Source organism: Taudactylus pleione, unplaced genomic scaffold (assembly GCF_031769625.1).
Source record: "Taudactylus pleione unplaced genomic scaffold, aTauple2 ptg000842l, whole genome shotgun sequence".
NCBI classification, from domain to species: Eukaryota; Metazoa; Chordata; class Amphibia; order Anura; family Myobatrachidae; genus Taudactylus; species Taudactylus pleione.
This window is the reverse complement of record NW_028285244.1, coordinates 3922711-3941490: the sequence shown is the minus strand read 5'-3', so window position 1 is coordinate 3941490 and position 18780 is coordinate 3922711. Positions and strand designations below refer to the sequence as shown.

Genomic DNA, 18780 nt, shown 5'->3' with positions numbered 1-18780 from the left:
GCAGCCCGCCCGTATTGCAATTCAGCGTTGCGGATGTATTTTCTGGCAATGCGCTCACAAGCTAGTTTGCGTCGCTTGCACATTTTTAAGCCACGCATCCCCTTCATGCTGCCACAATTTTAAACATTCATAATATTTTCCCTTTTTCTCTCGGGAGCGCATCAGACTGATGTGATCCCGGACATTATCTAATACATCCTTATCAAAACTACCAATTCTGGGAAACGGTCTAACACTCTTCATCGTCATTTTAAACCATACATCACAATACCTTATTGCATAAGTACCGTACTTAGTATGCATAATACGACGGGCCGATCCGATCGGCGCTTCCATTAGCAGCACATCGTTGTCTAACATCTTTATTGTTTGCGCGGCTCCCATTCTGAGACAACTCCTACGCTTTTCAATAAAGATTTAAACTGGTGAAAGACAATCAAGATACTTTCACTTACCTGTGGACGATATTAACGGGATGCGCCCACACACCTGGATAAGATTTGAAAAAGGCCACTTCCACACCCGGATAAGATTTAGAAAGGCAACTTCCACACCTGGATAAGATTTAAATAGGCAACTTCCACACCTATGGAAGTTTAAGTCGGCTACTTCCACGCACCTCTCTGCAACAAAGACAACATGTACACCTGCTATTGTGTATAGACCGGTAAGCTGCTTACCGAGCAACTAGCACTTAGCCCTTAAAGGTCATATGGTACCTTTAACTGTAGGGAACAAGATACCCCTGCCAACAAATACTCACTGTTACACACTTTTTCCTGCGCAGAAAAATACACGTTAACCCAGATATTGATAGTAAATGAAAAATGTAAACCTCAACGGCTTTGTTTAACACGTGGCAGCACAACCGGAAGTACGTATACACTATTGTGCGACCAGTCGCATACACAATAATGCGACTACCACACAACTGTATGACAACCTTTAGCTGCGTACACAAAAGTGCGTCTTCACTGTGCACAAAATTGCGACTCAGCCGCGTACTCAATACTGTGGTACCCCTTTAAACGTTAGGTTCTATCAACAAAGGAAAACAAACTTTTTCCTCTCTTGTCCCTGTATTCTAGTCAGCTTCCTTGGCTTACATGAAAACAGATAGCGATCTTTCAGCACAAAGCGGTTGCAGGTAAACCCTGCATGTGGCCACTCCACCCTTTGCTGAGATATCGATAGCCGTATGTGCCGTGTGAGCAGGTAAGTGACTTCGTTACAAGCCCCCAACTAACGATACTGAATTAGAACCTCTATATACCCCTGCCTATACCTTCTAATATCCTTCCTATAAACATCTAAGGATGACGCTACTTTGCGTACGCAGTCATACAGTAAATAAAGACTTCAGACTTAGAATCTGTGGCACAAAGTATTATTCAAGTAAAAGTACAGCAGTTACACGCTAATGATCCAAACACAATTCAGCGCAAAGGAATTATACAGACCCAAGTACAGTATACATACGCAGCGCTTCTGGTATAGATGTAGGCATCAGCAAGAAACCCCTCATCAATCAGCATTCAGCAGAAAAACTAAAACCCAGTGTTGGAGCACACCTATTTATACCCCCCAGAAAAAGACAACACAATAGAGAAGTTTGTTGCTGATGCCATTGGTCCTCGAGGGGGATGCATCTGTTACGAAGCATTTAACGGGCTGATTCAAATAGACACTACCCAGCCTCCAACAACTGAGGGTCTCCGGTTTCCCGTCTCATGCAACATCCTAACAGTTGTTCATATAATATACATTTTGTTGCTTGAAGTCTCTGCGGTCCATAAGTTGAGAATGCATGATGCGATCTCCACACCGATAATACCGGAATTCTGTTGAAAGAGTACGCATCAGTACAGTACCAAACACGGCTTACTTATCATGTATAATACCTTAATTACCAAACAATCTTTATTTCACAGCATTCATACTAACTGAACAAACTTAAATCTTATACCTTAAAGCTTATTAAACCTTTTTCTGTGAATATGTAATGTATAAGTATGCGGGGTGTGATGTAAAGACGCTAGTTAACTTGGAACAGATGCGGGCGTATGAAGTTAATAAACAGCGTTTTCATACAAGGTCTTATGCATTCGCTAATATGCGACTAGTTAACAGCGCAATTGTGCGTATTAGTGTGTGTATGAGAAACGATGAAGGATGCAATCGCATGATGCTAATAGTAATATCGCCATATGTACTTAATTGTGAGTTTATCTAAAATGGCGCTTGGGCGGCCATTCGTAAATTGGCATCTTGCGATCTCATTTCTAAGATGGCGTCTTGCGGCCAGTCGCAAGATGGCGTTGCTGTGAATCAATTTTAAACTGATCTTGTCTCAGCCAATTATCCAGCTTCGACATCACCCACCACTCACACCAATGTCACTGTGTGCCCTGTGCAAAGACTGCTATGTAACCTATCCTATTCACCTACCACTCACACCAATGTCACTGTGTGCCCTGGGTACAGACTGCTATGTAGCCTATCCTATTCACCCACCACTCACACCAATGTCACTGTGTGTCCTGTGCACAGACTGCTATGTAGCCTATCCTATTCACCTACCACTCACACCAATGTCACTGTGTGCCCTGTGTACAGACTGCTATGTAGCTTATCCTATTCACCCACCACTCACACCAATGTCACTGTGTGCCCTGTGCACAGACTGCTATGTAACCTATCCTATTCACCTACCACTCATGCCAATGTCACTGTGTGCCCTGTGTACAGACTGCTATGTAGCCTATCCTATTCACCTACCACTCACACCAATGTCACTGTGTGCCCTGTGCACAGACTGCTATGTAGCTTATCCTATTCACCTACCACTCACACCAATGTCACTGTGTGTCCTGTGCACAGACTGCTATGTAGCCTATCCTATTCACCTACCACTCACACCTATGTCACTGTGTGCCCTGTGTGCAGACTGCTATGTAGCTTATCCTATTCAAGGAGAGCAGCCATCAGCACCAGGTGGGCATACCTAAGAATTGTCCATCACTGCTGCCTGAGAGGGGGCAAGAGTCTGGGGGAGGCAAGTCCTGTTAGATCGCCGATCACAGCCAATGACTGTAGCCAGGGAAAGGGTGGAGGTGTGGACCACCGGCGGCTGCCTTGAGCTTGGGCTGCAGGAAAACTGTCTTCCTGCTTTTGCGGGTTGGATCGCCCTTCACTGTGACAGAGAGCGGAGATGAGACTGAGGAGGGGGAGCTGTTGGTGCAGAGGGGTGAGCAGAGTGCGCTGTGACTGACGGCTGCTTGAATAGTGCCTCCCAGCAGCCGCCAGTAGGTGATCTGACATGGTTACATCAGATACGACTGTCAGGGAAAGCCCAGCTTCACATGGTCGCATCTGATGTAACCACACCAGGCAAGTGGTTAAAAAAGTAATCATTTTTTATTTGTGTCTCGGTCGATTTGCTTTTACTATGTTCCATGTGACATAGGTTCTTATTATCTACACTTTCTAGCCACTGACTGTAATCTATATGAAGTGTGTACTGTCACTGACTGTGATCTATATGAAGTGTGTACTGTCACTGACTGTGATCTATATGAAGTGTGTACTGTCACTGACTGTGATCTATATGAAGTGTGTACTGTCACTGACTGTGATCTATATGAAGTGTGTACTGTCACTGACTGTGATCTATATGAAGTGTGTACTGTCACTGACTGTGATCTATATGAAGTGTGTACTGTCACTGACTGTGATCTATATGAAGTGTGTACTGTCACTGACTGTGATCTATATGAAGTGTGTACTGTCACTGACTGTAATCTATATGAAGTGTGTACTGTCACTGACTGTGATCTATATGAAGTGTGTACTGTCACTGACTGTGATCTATATGAAGTGTGTACTGTCACTGACTGTGATCTATATGAAGTGTGTACTGTCACTGACTGTGATCTATATGAAGTGTGTACTGTCCCTGACTGTGATCTATATGAAGTGTGTACTGTCACTGACTGTGATCTATATGAAGTGTGTACTGTCACTGACTGTGATCTATATGAAGTGTGTACTGTCACTGACTGTAATCTATATGAAGTGTGTACTGTCACTGACTGTGATCTATATGAAGTGTGTACTGTCACTGACTGTGATCTATATGAAGTGTGTACTGTGTCGCTGACTGTAATCTATATGAAGTGTGTACTGTCACTGACTGTAATCTATATGAAGTGTGTACTGTCACTGACTGTAATCTATATGAAGTGTGTACTGTCACTGACTGTAATCTATATGAAGTGTGTACTGTGTCAGACTCGCGGCCCTCCAGCTGCAGTGGAACTATACATCCCTGCATGCACTGGCACCGTTTTGCTTTTAGGGCATGCTAAAACTGTGGCAGGGCATGCTGGGATATGTAGTCCCACAACAGCTTGAGAGAGGTGAGTTTGACACCCCTGTAGACGACAAGTTACGAATAAGGCCTACAGGCAGCTTTTTTCAATTCATTTCAGTAATTTAATCCATTTTATATACAGAACCTGGTGAGTCCTTTCTCTGTATTTGTCCAGGTGTGTCTGAGTTACATGAGAATTGTATCATTGTTGTGATGGAAGATCTCATTTTACTCCACTTTCACCAATCTCAGGCAGCACAAGTGTTTGAAATATGCTGCTGTCTAAAACAACCTGCATACCTCTCACTTATACCTCTCACTTATACCTCTCACTTATACCTCTCTCTTATACCTCTCTCTTATACCTCTCTCTTATACCTCTCTCTTATACCTCTCTCTTATACCTCTCTCTTATACCTCTCTCTTATACCTCTCTCTTATACCTCTCTCTTATACCTCTCTCTTATACCTCTCTCTTATACCTCTCACTTATACCTATAAATCTCACTTATACCTCTTTTACACTGACGTGAACGCACATCAACCTGGGATTTTTTTGTCAGTATAAACGGATCCATCTGGGTCCAGGGACCCGGGGATCCAACTCTGGTAGCTTGCACGGTTGGTCAGGGGTCATTTCCCTGTCACCCTGCAGTGTAAACGATGCGATCCGGGTCACGATGACCCGGATCGTGCCACATGCTGCCCGATTGGCCGGCTTAAGTGGCGCTTGAAGGTTACATCATCTCCAAGCGTCCACTGCAGTGCAATGCCGGAAAAGCCGGGTCACTGCAGACCCGGCTCCACTGTGAACGGTGCAGACCAGGGCATAGCTTGGGTTGGTGTCGTGGTGTAAATGGGGTCTGTACGGGATCTGATTCGGCTTGGAAACCTGTTCCAAATCCTGGATCAGACCTCGGGACTTTGGTGTTAAAGGGGTATTAGTCATTTTTGGCCAAATTGTAAAAGGTTAAGACATCCGTGAGCCAGTGGTTGTTTTATACAATCAGTCCAAGAATTGTCTGATGTTTGTTAAAGAGATTTAAAGAGATGGTTTTCCCATCCTCTGCACAAAACAAATTGCACTTCTCCTTGTGGTGCTTGTGATGATTCTCAGAAGCTGCCTTCAGTGTGTGCGTCAGTAATTTGTTTCCTGTAAAATAATTAACAGGTGCTGCTTAACCTGGCCACCCAGTACTCCGCCAATGAAATGTATTCAGAAGCACTCAATACCTACCAAGTGATTGTGAAAAATAAAATGTTCAGCAATGCAGGTATGTGCATGTTTTACCTTCTCCTATCTGCTCTTTCTTACTGTTGCTTCAGTAAATAATGGGTTGTCTGTAGCAGCGCTCTGCTCAACCTCATGTTGTGTTCGGGAGCAGCTGGGCACTCGAGTGGTCCAGTCTCGCATGGGTACTTAGAGAAAAAGGGTTTGTAATAAGCGCTGCACCTGTGTGTTGTTTGATGTCATGCAAATAAACCCACTGAGCTGTTACGGGTGTCGCCAATGTAGACTAATTTTTTCATTTCGAGACACAGCGCTCCTGATTAAATATGGTAATGAGGAGTGTTCACTCTGTGTTTGATTGAATGGAACTCAGTTGCCTGGGAGATAAGTTGGCTCCGTTAGGGTGCCTCTTTCCGTAGTATACCTTGTATCTATGTATCCCGAAAGGTGCATACACACGTAACGATTTTTTGAACGATTTGTTAACAACGTCGTTATCGTTCAAAAAATCGTTCAGTTTCTGAGTCATAATGATGAACGATAATCGTTCAAGCGCGCTCCCATTTGTAGTTCATCGTCCATGTCAGACTGTCCAACATAATGATTTTCATTAAGGGAAGGAACATTTTTTGTTCATCATTGTAAAAATCGTTCATTACACCTCAAAAAATCGTTCACTTTTTCAAGGGAAAATCTGACAGAAAATCGTTGGTTGCAAAATCGTTACATGTGTGTATGCACCTTAAGACACCTATTGTGTGTGTGTGTCTTTCTCTTTCTCTCGCGCGCTCTCTTTTTCTCTTTCTCGCTCTCTTTCTCGCTCTCTTTCTCGCTCTCTTTCTCGCTCTCTTTCTCGCTCTCTTTCTCGCTCTCTTTCTCGCTCTCGCTCTCGCTCTCTTTCTCGCTCTCGCGCTCGCTCTCTCTTTCGCGCTCGCTCTCTCTTTCGCGCTCGCTCTCTCTTTCGCGCTCGCGCTCTCTTTCGCGCTCGCGCTCTCTTTCGCGCTCGCGCTCTCTTTCGCGCTCGCGCTCTCTTTCGCGCTCGCGCTCTCTTTCGCGCTCGCGCTCTCTTTCGCGCTCGCTCTCTCTTTCGCGCTCGCTCTCTCTTTCGCGCTCGCTCTCTCTTTCGCGCTCGCTCTCTCTTTCGCGCTCGCTCTCTCTTTCGCGCTCGCTCTCTCTTTCGCGCTCGCTCTCTCTTTCGCGCTCGCTCTCTCTTTCGCGCTCTCTCTTTCGCGCTCGCTCTCTCTTTCGCGCTCGCTCTCTCTTTCGCGCTCGCTCTCTCTTTCGCTCTTTTTCTTTCTCTTGCTCTTTCTCTTTTTCTCTTTCGCTCTCTTTCTCTCACGTTCTCTCTCTCGCGCTCTTGCTCTCTCGCGCTCTTTCTCTCTCGCGCTCTTTCTCTCTCTCGCTCTTTCTCTCTCTCGCTCTTTCTCTCTCTCGCTCTTTCTCTCTCTCGCTCTTTCTCTCTCTCGCTCTTTCTCTCTCTCGCTCTTTCTCTCTCTCGCTCTTTCTCTCTCTCGCTCTTTCTCTCTCTCGCTCTTTCTCTCTCTCGCTCTTTCTCTCTCTCGCTCTTTCTCTCTCTCGCTCTTTCTCTCTCTCGCTCTTTCTCTCTCTCGCTCTTTCTCTCTCTCGCTCTTTCTCTCTCTCGCTCTTTCTCTCTCTCGCTCTTTCTCTCTCTCGCTCTTTCTCTCTCTCGCTCTTTCTCTCTCTCGCTCTTTCTCTCTCTCGCTCTTTCTCTCTCTCGCTCTCTCGCGCTCTCTCGCTCTCTCGCGCTCTCTCGCTCTCTCGCGCTCTCTCGCTCTCTCGCGCTCTCTCGCTCTTTCTCTCTCTCGCTCTTTCTCTCTCTCGCTCTTTCTCTCTCTCGCTCTTTCTCTCTCTCGCTCTTTCTCTCTCTCGCTCTTTCTCTCTCTCGCTCTTTCTCTCGCTCTTTCTCTCGCTCTTTCTCTCTCTCTCTCGCTCTTTCTCTCTCTCTCGCTCTCTCTCTCTCTCGCTCTTTCTCTCTCTTTCTCTCTCTCGCGCTTTCTCTCTCGCGCTTTCTCTCTCGCTCTCATATTTTGTGGCACATCATGATAGGAGAGAGAAGAGACTGCTGCTGCGTGAACTTGGCCGGAGAGGGAGGCTCTGAGCAGCAGCGATCTCCTCTCGTTCCCTCTGTACAGCGCCCAGCGGTAGTGGACAGGTATAAAGCTGTTACAGGGGTGGGGAGATTGCACTGATCATCCCCTACTGTTCCTTGCACAAATTCACTCCAATACGTGCACAGCTATCACTTCAATGTCTGTTCCGGGATGAACAAAATCTACTTTCTGTGTCCAAATTGTGTGCAAAGTCTGGCATGTCATTGCTGCATTGTGCTTGCTGCAGACAGACGTGTGATTCGGTAACAGTAGGCATACAGCTGCAGATACGATGTATGCCACTTGCAGGTGTTTCTGTTGTTTGGTTTGTATATTACTCCATAACCCAGTTTCTGGCAATATAAAGTTCTGACTATTACAGCACAGGCAGCTAATACACTGGTCCATTTACAACAGGTAGAACCTGTAGTGGTCACATACAATGGCTACATCCTGGCTTTCCTAACTAGCAGCAAGGTATCATGGCCCTTGTATGGCAGCCTGTTTGGTTCTATCTGTTACTGGGAGATGTTCTGCATTTAAGTCAGCACGTTGTTTTCCACCAGTTCATGTTGTGGGAACTACTCTGGCACAGGCCGGGTCTCCAAGTCAGGAGAAGAGAGCGTTAGCAGTGTGTGAGGCTTGGAAGCGCTCAGTGGTTCAGCCTCAGGAATGTGACTGACGCAGAGACACAGGGCAGGGTTTGTGTTGCATCTATGGGTCCTATTTACTATACAGACCAGAGAGCACATCACTGGCACATTGCAGTATAAGCTGCTTTTTAGATACGTTTTGTCCTTTCTTCTTAGTTTACACTCTAGTAATAAACACTAAACCACAATTCTAAATACAGATTAGTATATTTTTTTTTTCATGTAGAAATAATTTCTATATATGTCGGACTTATGTGGGTGTACATCTGTGTTCTGTCCTCAACCAGAATACTACGCTGATAATTTCTCTGTAAGTTTCTATATTAGCCTTCCGTGTCATTGATCTATACAATCCTGGATAATGATTGTTTGATATGAGATTACTTATTAATAAAGTGCAAAGTCAAAATGTCCATTGTATAGATATGAAATACTAAAGGTAAATTGCAAACCGAAAAAAAGGCTCAAACGTTGGCACAATACGATACAAGATGGCATTTGTCCCTCTGGCTACAGTTATTTGTTTCATAAATGACTGGGTCCCATACAAGTAAACTAGATACAGTAGTCACTTTGTTAAAGCAACAAGTTCCCCTATTTACTGTGGACCGTAACATCCAGTGGCGTATCTATGATGGGTGCAGTGTGTGCAGGTCCATGGGGGCCCCGCACCGCACACACTGCACCCATATTATTTTAGACCTACCTGTCCGTGGTCCCACGTCGGGTGTCTGCGCTGCTCAGAACACCGGAAAACGTCCGCCACGGCCATTTTTCCGGTTTTCTGCGCATGCGCAGTAGACTCCGGGCACACTCTAGTGCCCGGAGTCTACTAAGGCTCCGGTGGCTGGCTAGCCGCGTCACCGGGGAGAGAGGAAGGGGCCCCGCACAAGGAGTGCACACGGGCCCCCTCCTCTCTTAAGACGCCCCTGGTAACATCATTAAACACTGCAGAAATGAAACACCGCAGAAATGAAATATGAGGCATAACACAAAGGATTACATTATGCTATTACTACTTGAATCTGGAGCAATTATAGTAATGAAAAAAAATTCTTTTTGTTTTTCTCTTTAATAGGCCGTCTGAAAGTGAACATGGCAAACATTTATATAAAGCAGAAAAACTACTCTAAAGCCATCAAATTGTATCGTATGGCTCTTGATCAAATCCCAGGTGCCCATAAGGAGATGAGGTGAGTAATAGTTTTCTTTCAATACATATACAATAGGTGGTGGCAGCCTCAGGACTTCAGATATAATCAAGTAATGTCTTCCATAATGCTCAGTAAGTACTCAGCTATCTGTACATCATGCTGGATGTCATTCTGCAATATCTGGTATACTGAAACTCCTCCTATAGCTGCATAACACAGTTGTGCACAACCCATGACCTCACTATATGTGGCCCACGTGACTGATCAGCCCGCTGGCACTAGACTGGCAATCTCAGCACTGAAGTAAGACCATTGTGAGCAGCATTGCTCAGCAGTACTTTATGATTACTCCATGGGATAGGTGGGAGTCACTAGTCATAGCAAGGGAGGGTCGCAGGTGGTACAGAGATGGAGCATGGGTGTTCCTCTTCTACCAATTACTTATGTCTGAAGCTGCTCCTCCCGGTGTGATGTTGCTCGCCTTCTGAACGCTGCACACTCAGGGGGTCATTCAGACCCGCTCGCGAGCGCAGGACGCTCGCAAGCGGGTCGATGTTCCACCAATGCGCATGCGCACGAACGGAGGGAGCTCCGTCGTGCGCATGCGCGAGACCCGAATAACGACGGCTAAGCCGTCGTTATGGGTCTCGCACTAAAGGGGGCGTGCTGTCGATGGTGACTGACAGCACGCCCCCTTTAGTGGGCGTGCCGGGGGCGTGGTTGCCAGACGGAGGCGTTCCCATGGGAACGCCTACCGTCTGAGTCCGGCCCCACTGACATCACTAGTGATGTCAGTGGGAGTGATTTTGGCTCTGATAGAGCCAAAATCTCTCCAGGGCTTGCGGCAACGAGACCCTACCACAAGGGTCTCGTCGCAAGCCCGATGGTCGCGATGGTCTTGACCATCGCGACCATCTTTTTGGCCGCTCGCATATGCTGTGGGTGGTCACCCACAGCTATGCGAGCGGACAGGAGGCCGCTCCATTTTAAGGTAGGAGGGCACTGATTCGGAGTGTCCGGCTCTGAATCAGGCCCTCAGTCCCACTGTGTGTAAGAGGGCTCAATCACACATCTCCTCTAAGGAGACTCTAATGACATGTTCCATTTATTTAAAATTACAGGTATGTTTACTACAGCCATGGCCAAAAGTTTTGAGAATGTTACAAGTATTGCTTTTCTGCTGCTTCAGTGTTTTTATTATGGCAATTTGCATATACTCCAGAATGTCATGAAGAGTGATCAGATGAATTGCAATTAATTGCAAAGTCCCTCTTTTGAAATGAGAATGAACTTAGGACCTAATTCAGACCCACTCGCTCTGAGCGATTTTCGCCCATCTGCGCATGTGTATAATTTGCAGTGTGCGTGCGCAAGCCATTCATTGCGTTCTGATTTTGGTTACTCGTAAGCCACTATCAGGTCGCTGCTTTGAGTGACAGATAGTGCCGTTTGTGGGTGGTAACAGGGGAAGGTGCTTGTGAACGGGGGAGTGGATGTGCGAATGCAGGCTGGTCAGACCGCCAAAACGCCGTTTAAAGGGTGTGCATAATTAGCAAAGTAGCGTCATTGTACACGTCACCTGCATGTATTTTAGCCAGCACTGATCGCTGTGCTTGCGGCGGGTTAAGGCAACTCCAAGGGCTGCGAGCAGCTCCGATGGCTCACGATGGTCCCAATTAATCCTACATTTCCCGGAGATGACGTGTGTTGAGAGTTGCAGGGGGGCGTCTTTAGACACTTGCGAGCGCACTTTGCCGTAGCTCGCTAAAACATAGTGGGCGTCCTTACGAGACGCAGTGCGAACACTTAATTTAAATATCCGGCCCCTTTTTGCAAGCGAGCGACCGCAACTTGCAAGCAGGTCTTATGAAATGCTTGTACTTTTACTTCAGTATACTATAGTAACATCTGACAAACAGGTCTAAACACACTGAAGCAGCAAACTTTGTGACAACCAATACTTGTGTCATTCTCAAACCTTTTGCCCACAGCTGTCAGTGTGAAGTGTAATTGCCTTTATGTACAGCTGCGAGTATAGCTCACAAATGATATCATTGCTCCTTAAGCACTGCCAGTTCTGGGCCCGATTCACTACAGATCGCTATTCTGCTCATACGCACGCAACACAGTTGTTAATATCAGCGGTGATATGTAAATGTTCGCATTGCGATCACAGCTTACCATAAGGACGCCCACTTCCCCTTACTCACATTCGTATACTTGGCCAACATAGCGAAACAATCGGTAACATCAGACCCATACGCACAGGTAAGGCAGGTCTCACCCCACTCAGGAATTGCTTCAGCGCACGCTATGAGACTTCAGACTGCGCATGGTATCGCAATGGCTAATTTAGGCACGCCCATGCAGCGCCGTTCCAACGCACTGGCACGCCTGCGTTTGCTCGACCCCCTCCCGTCACCACCTACAAACTGCACTTCCTGCCAATCACTCTGCCATGGGTCTGCGTAGCCTCTGTGATCGCTGTCCCGATCGCAATAGCTAGTTCACGCACTGCGATGCATGCGCAGTACGCAACAATCGCCCGATTGCGTGCGTATAAGCAACTGGTGACACTCAAGTCTCATGATGGCTCATCGTCACGCTTCAGATAGCTGAGCAGTGGGCCAGCACAGAGATGAGCATCAGGATCATTATGGCAGAAATACATGTCTCTAATGTAAATAACAGATGTACTTTGGTTCAGCTGTATTTCTTGCAAGCTACAGAATCGGATCCATTTACCACCTGGTTCCTAGTTGTAGATCAGCTTAAAGATACTGTGCAATAAAAATGAAAGGACGCCATTCACATTTAAAGTTGCTGTTTTCTTTCAATTAATTCCGTCTGCTCTTACTGATAAATTGGCTGAGCGACTTCCCATTAGTGCGGTAGGCATCCCATGTAATATGTCTATCACACTTTTATTTAGGATCAAGATCATGCAGAACATCGGGGTGACGTTTGTCAGGACCGGCCAGTATGCAGATGCCATCAACTCATTTGAGCACATCATGAGCGAGTCTCCAAATCTCAGTGCTGGCTTAAACTTAATCCTTTGTTACTTTGCTATTGGGGACAGGGATAAAATGAAAAAAGCATTCCAAAAACTGATAGCAGTACCGCTAGGAATTGATGACGAAGACAAGTATATTTCCCCCAGTGTAAGTAGTTTGCCTCATCCTGCATCATGAGCAACAATATTTCATCTTGGCATTTAGTACTATTTATTTACTCATAACTGAGACCTAGGGGGGGATTCAGAGGGAGACTTTTTCGCAGCCGCTACTATGTCTTTGTTAATACCGCAGCCTTTTATGTTAATGCCACAGCCGATGGGCGTCCTATTGAGACACAGCGGCACGAATCCACCAATGCGCGTGCAAAGACGTACTATTGGCAAACCATCGGCCGCAACATCAGGCATTGCACCTTTCTATGGCAGGTGCAGAGTGTGTGACCATGGCCGCCAGTGTCAGTCTTTAGACATAATCGCTGACACACACGACTCGTCCCCATCTGTTAGCCACCCTTCCCCCTCCGCCCAGTTGTCGTCCAGAAACACCCATCGAAATTCCATGTATCTCCATACGAGTTCGGTCTGCATCCCCGTCTCAGACGCATGCACAGAGGGAAAACATTGGACACTTGCGCCCGTTGCGTTTACTGCGTCCGGTTCAGAATCACCCCACTAATGTTCCAGGAAACACCCATTGCTCTGTACGGTATCTGAATGGGTTTGTGAGGTGCTGCAACAGTATTTTATATTTGTGTTTCCTTTATTCTTTAGGATGATCCTCACACAAACTTAGTGATGGAAGCTATTAAAAATGACAGTCTTCATCAAATGGAACGTGAGAGGTAACTAAAGGCCATGGACTTGTTTCATTTACAGCATTCCCTTCATGAATTCAGGAATTCTCCAGCTCTGGTGTTTCCCTATGCTGTATGGGTATGCATTCGGGATGCCGACGGTCTAAATGCCGACCGTCGGCATCCCGACGGTCTAATCCCGGCAAGGGTCTAATGACAGGCGTCGAAATTCCGGCGCCTGTCATTTTACCTGCGCTGAGAGCCCGACGCCCCGGCATCCCGATCGAAGGTAAGCCGGGCGCGTACAGCCACGGGTGGGAGGGTTAGGTTAGGGGCTCCCGGGGGGTACTTAGGCTTAGGCAGCTCCCCGTTAGGGTTAGGCTAGGGGAAGTGGGGGTTAGGATTAGGCACCCCCGAGGGAGGTTAGGGTTAGGCATCCCCGGGGGGTACTTAGGGTTAGGCAGCTCACCGTTAGGGTTAGGCTAGGGGAAGGGGGGGTTAGGATTAGGCACCCCCGGGGGAGGTTAGGGTTAGGCACCCCCCCCCCCAGGAGTCTTGGATTTAGGCTGCGGGGAAGGGGGGTTTAGGTTTAGGCACTTACAGGGGGGGTTAGGTTTAGGCACTTTGGGGAGGATGGGGGGGGGTTAGGCACCTCTAAGGGAGGATTAGGGGGAGGGGGGGCAAGGTTAGTCAATAGGAAAATACTTACCTGTCGGGATTAGAACCGGCGGTCTTCCAGCGTCTGCTTTAGAACCGCCGGGCATGCGTCCGGCGGTAAATCATACCGATCCCGCTGTACGGGGGCCGCCTCAAATTTTGGAACACAGAGCAGCACCATAAATGAGACTTATTCTGTTTTGTCCAAAATAATACATTTCTTTGTAAATTATTTGGGAAATCAGAATTGCTTCTCTTATTGACGTTTGTTCCTATAAATAAGCTGATGAGTGTATCCCTAACTCACAATCATTTTATCCTCATCTTTACTAGGAAAGCCCTGGCTGAAAAATACATCATGACAGCAGCAAAGCTGATAGCACCAGTTATCGAAACCTCTTTTGATGTCGGCTATGACTGGTAAAAATATTTGTGTTTGGATTTCACAGATGTTTGTGTATATACCTTGGTCAGACTGCCCTATTAACCTCAGACCCAGCTCCTTTAGGTACATTTTAGGTGTATAGTTAAGGTTTCAGATGATGACAACATTTGAATAGTTGTATTGATCTACCTAATGTTGGCATGCAGGGAGGTGTTGTTAAGGTGTGTGCGTACATAGCATTAAAGTATATGGTAGGCAACTGCACTGTAGGGTAAAGGAAACGGGCAGTATTTCTTTTTTTTCAAACAATTTTTATTGACAGATTGACAAAGAGAACAAAATAAAATACAATGTCAGATACAAATTTTAGATACAAAATATCCAATAACATGCAAACAAATAAATATCAATAAGATATACAGCGAAAAGGGGGGGAGGGGGGGTGTAAACAAATGAGTCCCATATATGAAATTTGGTCATAAGGCCAACCGCATCATTTAGAGAGGTATTCCTGAACCCAGAACTTCCAATTGATACCATTCTGTTGAACCAAAGCACCGTCTTAATGCTTCTTTTAATATATCCGAAACTGTATGAATATAGGGGAGCCATGTTTCAAAAAAGATTTCTGTCTGTTTTTCTTTATGTAAAGAAACTTCTGTCCAATCCATATAAAATAAAAAAGAAAGTTTAGTATAGAATAGATTTACGGGAAGTGGATCAGTTGAGATCCATTGTGATAAAATTACCTTTTTAGCAGCTGCTTTAGTAAGTAAAATGCGGTTGCCCTTAGTCAGACCGTCACTACTCCCAATGGAGTAAATTCCCCAAAAGAACTATTCTTTAGTTATTTTAAACCTAATCTTCAAACAGTTAACAATATAATCCTGAAGGAACCTCCGGAACACCCGAACCTGAGGGCAACACCAAAAACAATGTATAATATCTGCTTCCTGAGCACCACATTTCTAGCAGTTGGAATTTACTGCGTCTCCAATAATAAATTTTAATTTTGGGGTGAAGTATGCTCTGTGTAAAATTTTCTGGTGCATTTCGGTGTAGGAAGATGAGGACAAAATTTTATTACGTTTTATATAGGCCTCTAGAATACCTGTCACGGAAAGGTCAGGAAAGTCTAACTTCCATGTTAATAATCCTGTCAAACCAGTTTCTACATTTAGAGTAGAACGTGAATGTGCATAAATGGATGAGGTGGAAAGGGGGTCTTTAGGCTTAAAAAACAACATTCTGTCTATGGAGCAAAGTTGATCTAACTTTAAGCCTTGTGACTTTTTGAGCATAACTCATGGCTTGTAAGAAGGGAAATAGTGGTATTGGAAGAAGAGGAAATTTATCTTGTAGCTGTGAGCGAGAAATAGGGGAGAGATCATCAATATTTAGGAACTGATAAACATAGCATAGTCCTGCCGCGTGCCACACCTTAAAGATTGATGAGATTACATTTGGAATAAAATTTGGGTTACCCCACAGTGGTAAAAGGCCTATTCTATATGTCGCTTCGTATAAACATCAGAGCCTCCTATCCAATCAAGTGCTACTCTATAGTTTGCCGCCAAAACATAGGTGCGGAGACATGGCAGATTAATACCTTCCAGGTCCCGTTTTTGCTGCAATTTAAATAACGATATTCTCGGGCGTTTACCGGCCCATATAAATTTTGTCAGAGCTCTGTTTAAAATTACTAGGTCTGATTTGGATGGTATTATTGGGAGCATTTGTAAAACATAGAGAAATCTAGGAAAACAGATCATTTTGTATAAGTGACATCTTCCCAGGTAGGACAAAGGAAGATGTGACCATTTATTAAAATCCGATATAGTCCGCGATAAAAGGGGAGAGAAATTGGTATCATATAGTTTGGTGGGGTGTAATGGTATCTTGATACCCAAGTAAGTGATGCGATCCTCGGTAGCCCATTTGAAAGGGAATTGATCTCCCCAGCCTAATTTAGCCTCCGGAAAAAAGGCCAAAGCTACAGTTTTTGTGCAATTAATTTTAAATCCGGATATCAATTCAAAAGAGTCAAATAGACCCATCAAATATGGTATTGATAAGTGTGGGTCCGCAAAGTATAGCAATAGATTATCTGCAAATGCAGAATATTTGATTTCCATTTGCGCTAGTTGAATACCTTTCCATCTAGTTTCATTGAAAAATGATCTGATGAGGGGGTCCAGTGCCAAATCAAATAGCAACGGCGAGAGTGGGCAGCCCTGTCTCGTACCGCGAAAAAGTGTAAAGGGTTTAGTATTTAGATTATTGACAGTTAGAAAAGCTCTCGGTGTGTGATATATAGTGTTAAAGATATGGATAAATTATGAGCCGAAGTTCTGATGGGAAAAATTCTATTTAAATGTGCCCAGGAGACCCTGTCAAAGGCTTTGTCCACGTCGCAACTAATAACTATATTGCCCTTCTCTCGTACGGGCAGTATTTCTGTTAGTGCCATTTATCACAGCCCAGCACCCCCATAGGTTGGAAATGCAGAAATCAGCCCTTCAGTCTACAACTACTTTTAAATGCAGAGGTTGGTTGTACAAAGGTGACACCCACTGGAGCAGTATAAAGCAAACAAATGTCCCCCCATGTAGAGCCAGAGACTCTGTACACATGGTGTCAGACATTGAGTAGAACCACGAATGCTCTCCCAAGGGTCCCCATGTTAATGGGGAAAGGCTGGGCTTCAGCAGTAACCTGTGACCCTTCTGTTGCTATGGGTCTAAAAGCACCTGGATGTGTTTGTAAGGAATTGCAGTTACACAAAAACTGGAGACCTGCAGCTAGTTTACACCCCAATATATTTGTTCTACTTCAGTGTAATCCACCAAACACCTTGTCCTCTGTCTGCATCACACAAATTCAATGATGGGGAAAAAAAGAAAACAAAATGTGGAATTTTCAAACGAGCCCCCAACAATAAGTAAAACAGACCCTCCCCTCTGCACCAGGATAGCACATACTGAAGAGGATCACATGGAAGAGTCTCCTTGTGCACCAGGGCAGAAAGATGCAGAAGAACAGAAGCCAGATAACCGCAATAGATGGGAAGTAAAAAGACTTCAGAATAGAAGGACTAAAGGAAAAAAGGAGAATTTACCATGAAGTATTAGACTCCTTATGGTTATACCCCCGTCCTTAATATATATTGACCATGTTGGTACTTTTTCTATCCTATTCGCCATCACGTCAGTGTGACAGTGAGGAGCCCTAGCACGCTTTCATCAGTACGGTGAAACAAACATTTTTTTTTTTTCCCTTCACCAAAAACAAGCAGCCCGCCCCTCACCAACCTGAAGTCAGCCGCTTTGGGGTGATAACCCTGCTGTAAGTACAGAGGTTGCTGTGTGATGGGCATTCACTTTTGTGAATTTTGTGTGTGCGCTACTTATCACCTATACACCTCTGCACCCTGGTTACTTAGGAAGAGCATCTGCACTTTTCAATTGTAATTTGTGCACGAGGACCACCCACTTTTGTCCCCCCCCCCCCCCCATGCAGCCTAAGGGCTGACACTAGTGATTCTGGCAGTGTGGTATCAGCAGCAGATGGATGTGGTCTTGTGTGCTTTTTGCCCATTTCGCTATTGTTTCTCCAGCCACCACTGATACCAGGTCTGCTGTGTCCCTTCCTCTACTGTTCCTGGCCCTGTCTAATAAAACCAGTGCGCCTAGCTCTGACCACATTCAATTTGGTCAATTTAATTAGTAGACCTCACATATTCCAGCACTCTACAAATTCATGGTAGCCAGCACAGCTCCTGTGGACATCTGTAGCCTTCAGACTGCTATGCTAGCCAAAATAAACTGCTGGCTACATGGTTTGGAATTCGGTTTGACTGCTATGATTAACAGTTGCCCAATGTTGTACAGAAGTAAGGAGCCTTAATTACCCCAGCAGCCGTCATGCCTCAGTGCCTCCTGCAAGTTTCAGAGCATTAGTTTGATTTGTCTTTAGCATAGCAGGAAACCTTATTTTTTGTTATCTTAACTCTGGGGATTATGCAGAGTGGAACCCAAGTCTGTTTTGTGTGTTTTCACATTATATAAGCTCTGTAGGCAAGCATACACTATGGGCAATACGTTATTAAGTTGCATCTCAACTTGATGGCGAAGGGGCGTACCTGTGTGGTAATGGGATCAGCTTTGTAGAGTTGTGGTTTATTATTAAATAAGGCCCGTTTCGTCTTCACCCTCCATAAGGGACACAAGGACTACGCCGGGTATAGGCTGGCAGATGGAGTCTGGGCACTAAACAGTTAAATTCTAAACACTTTAGCAGCCCAGGCTCCTCCTCCCCTATACCCCGCCCCCAGCAGGCCAGTCTAAGTTTGGTGCTGCAGGAGCGGGCACCGTTACAGTGGGGCTGCTGAAGTAGCCTCATGGT

At 45.5% G+C, this 18780-nt stretch overlaps 1 protein-coding gene across 3 annotated transcripts in view; it reads left to right on the top strand.

Annotated features, from left to right (window-relative positions):
- The window catches only part of IFT88 (intraflagellar transport 88), an 88326-nt gene that overhangs the window by 28862 nt on the left and 40684 nt on the right, over window positions 1–18780 (top strand). For all 3 annotated transcript variants that reach the window (XM_088458591.1, XM_088458592.1, XM_088458593.1), the window contains exons 10-14: window positions 5544–5646; window positions 9446–9560; window positions 12454–12685; window positions 13312–13382; window positions 14325–14411. In XM_088458591.1, coding sequence (XP_088314717.1) covers window positions 5544–5646; window positions 9446–9560; window positions 12454–12685; window positions 13312–13382; window positions 14325–14411 — 608 coding nt within the window. The remainder of the gene's footprint in view (window positions 1–5543; window positions 5647–9445; window positions 9561–12453; window positions 12686–13311; window positions 13383–14324; window positions 14412–18780) is intronic.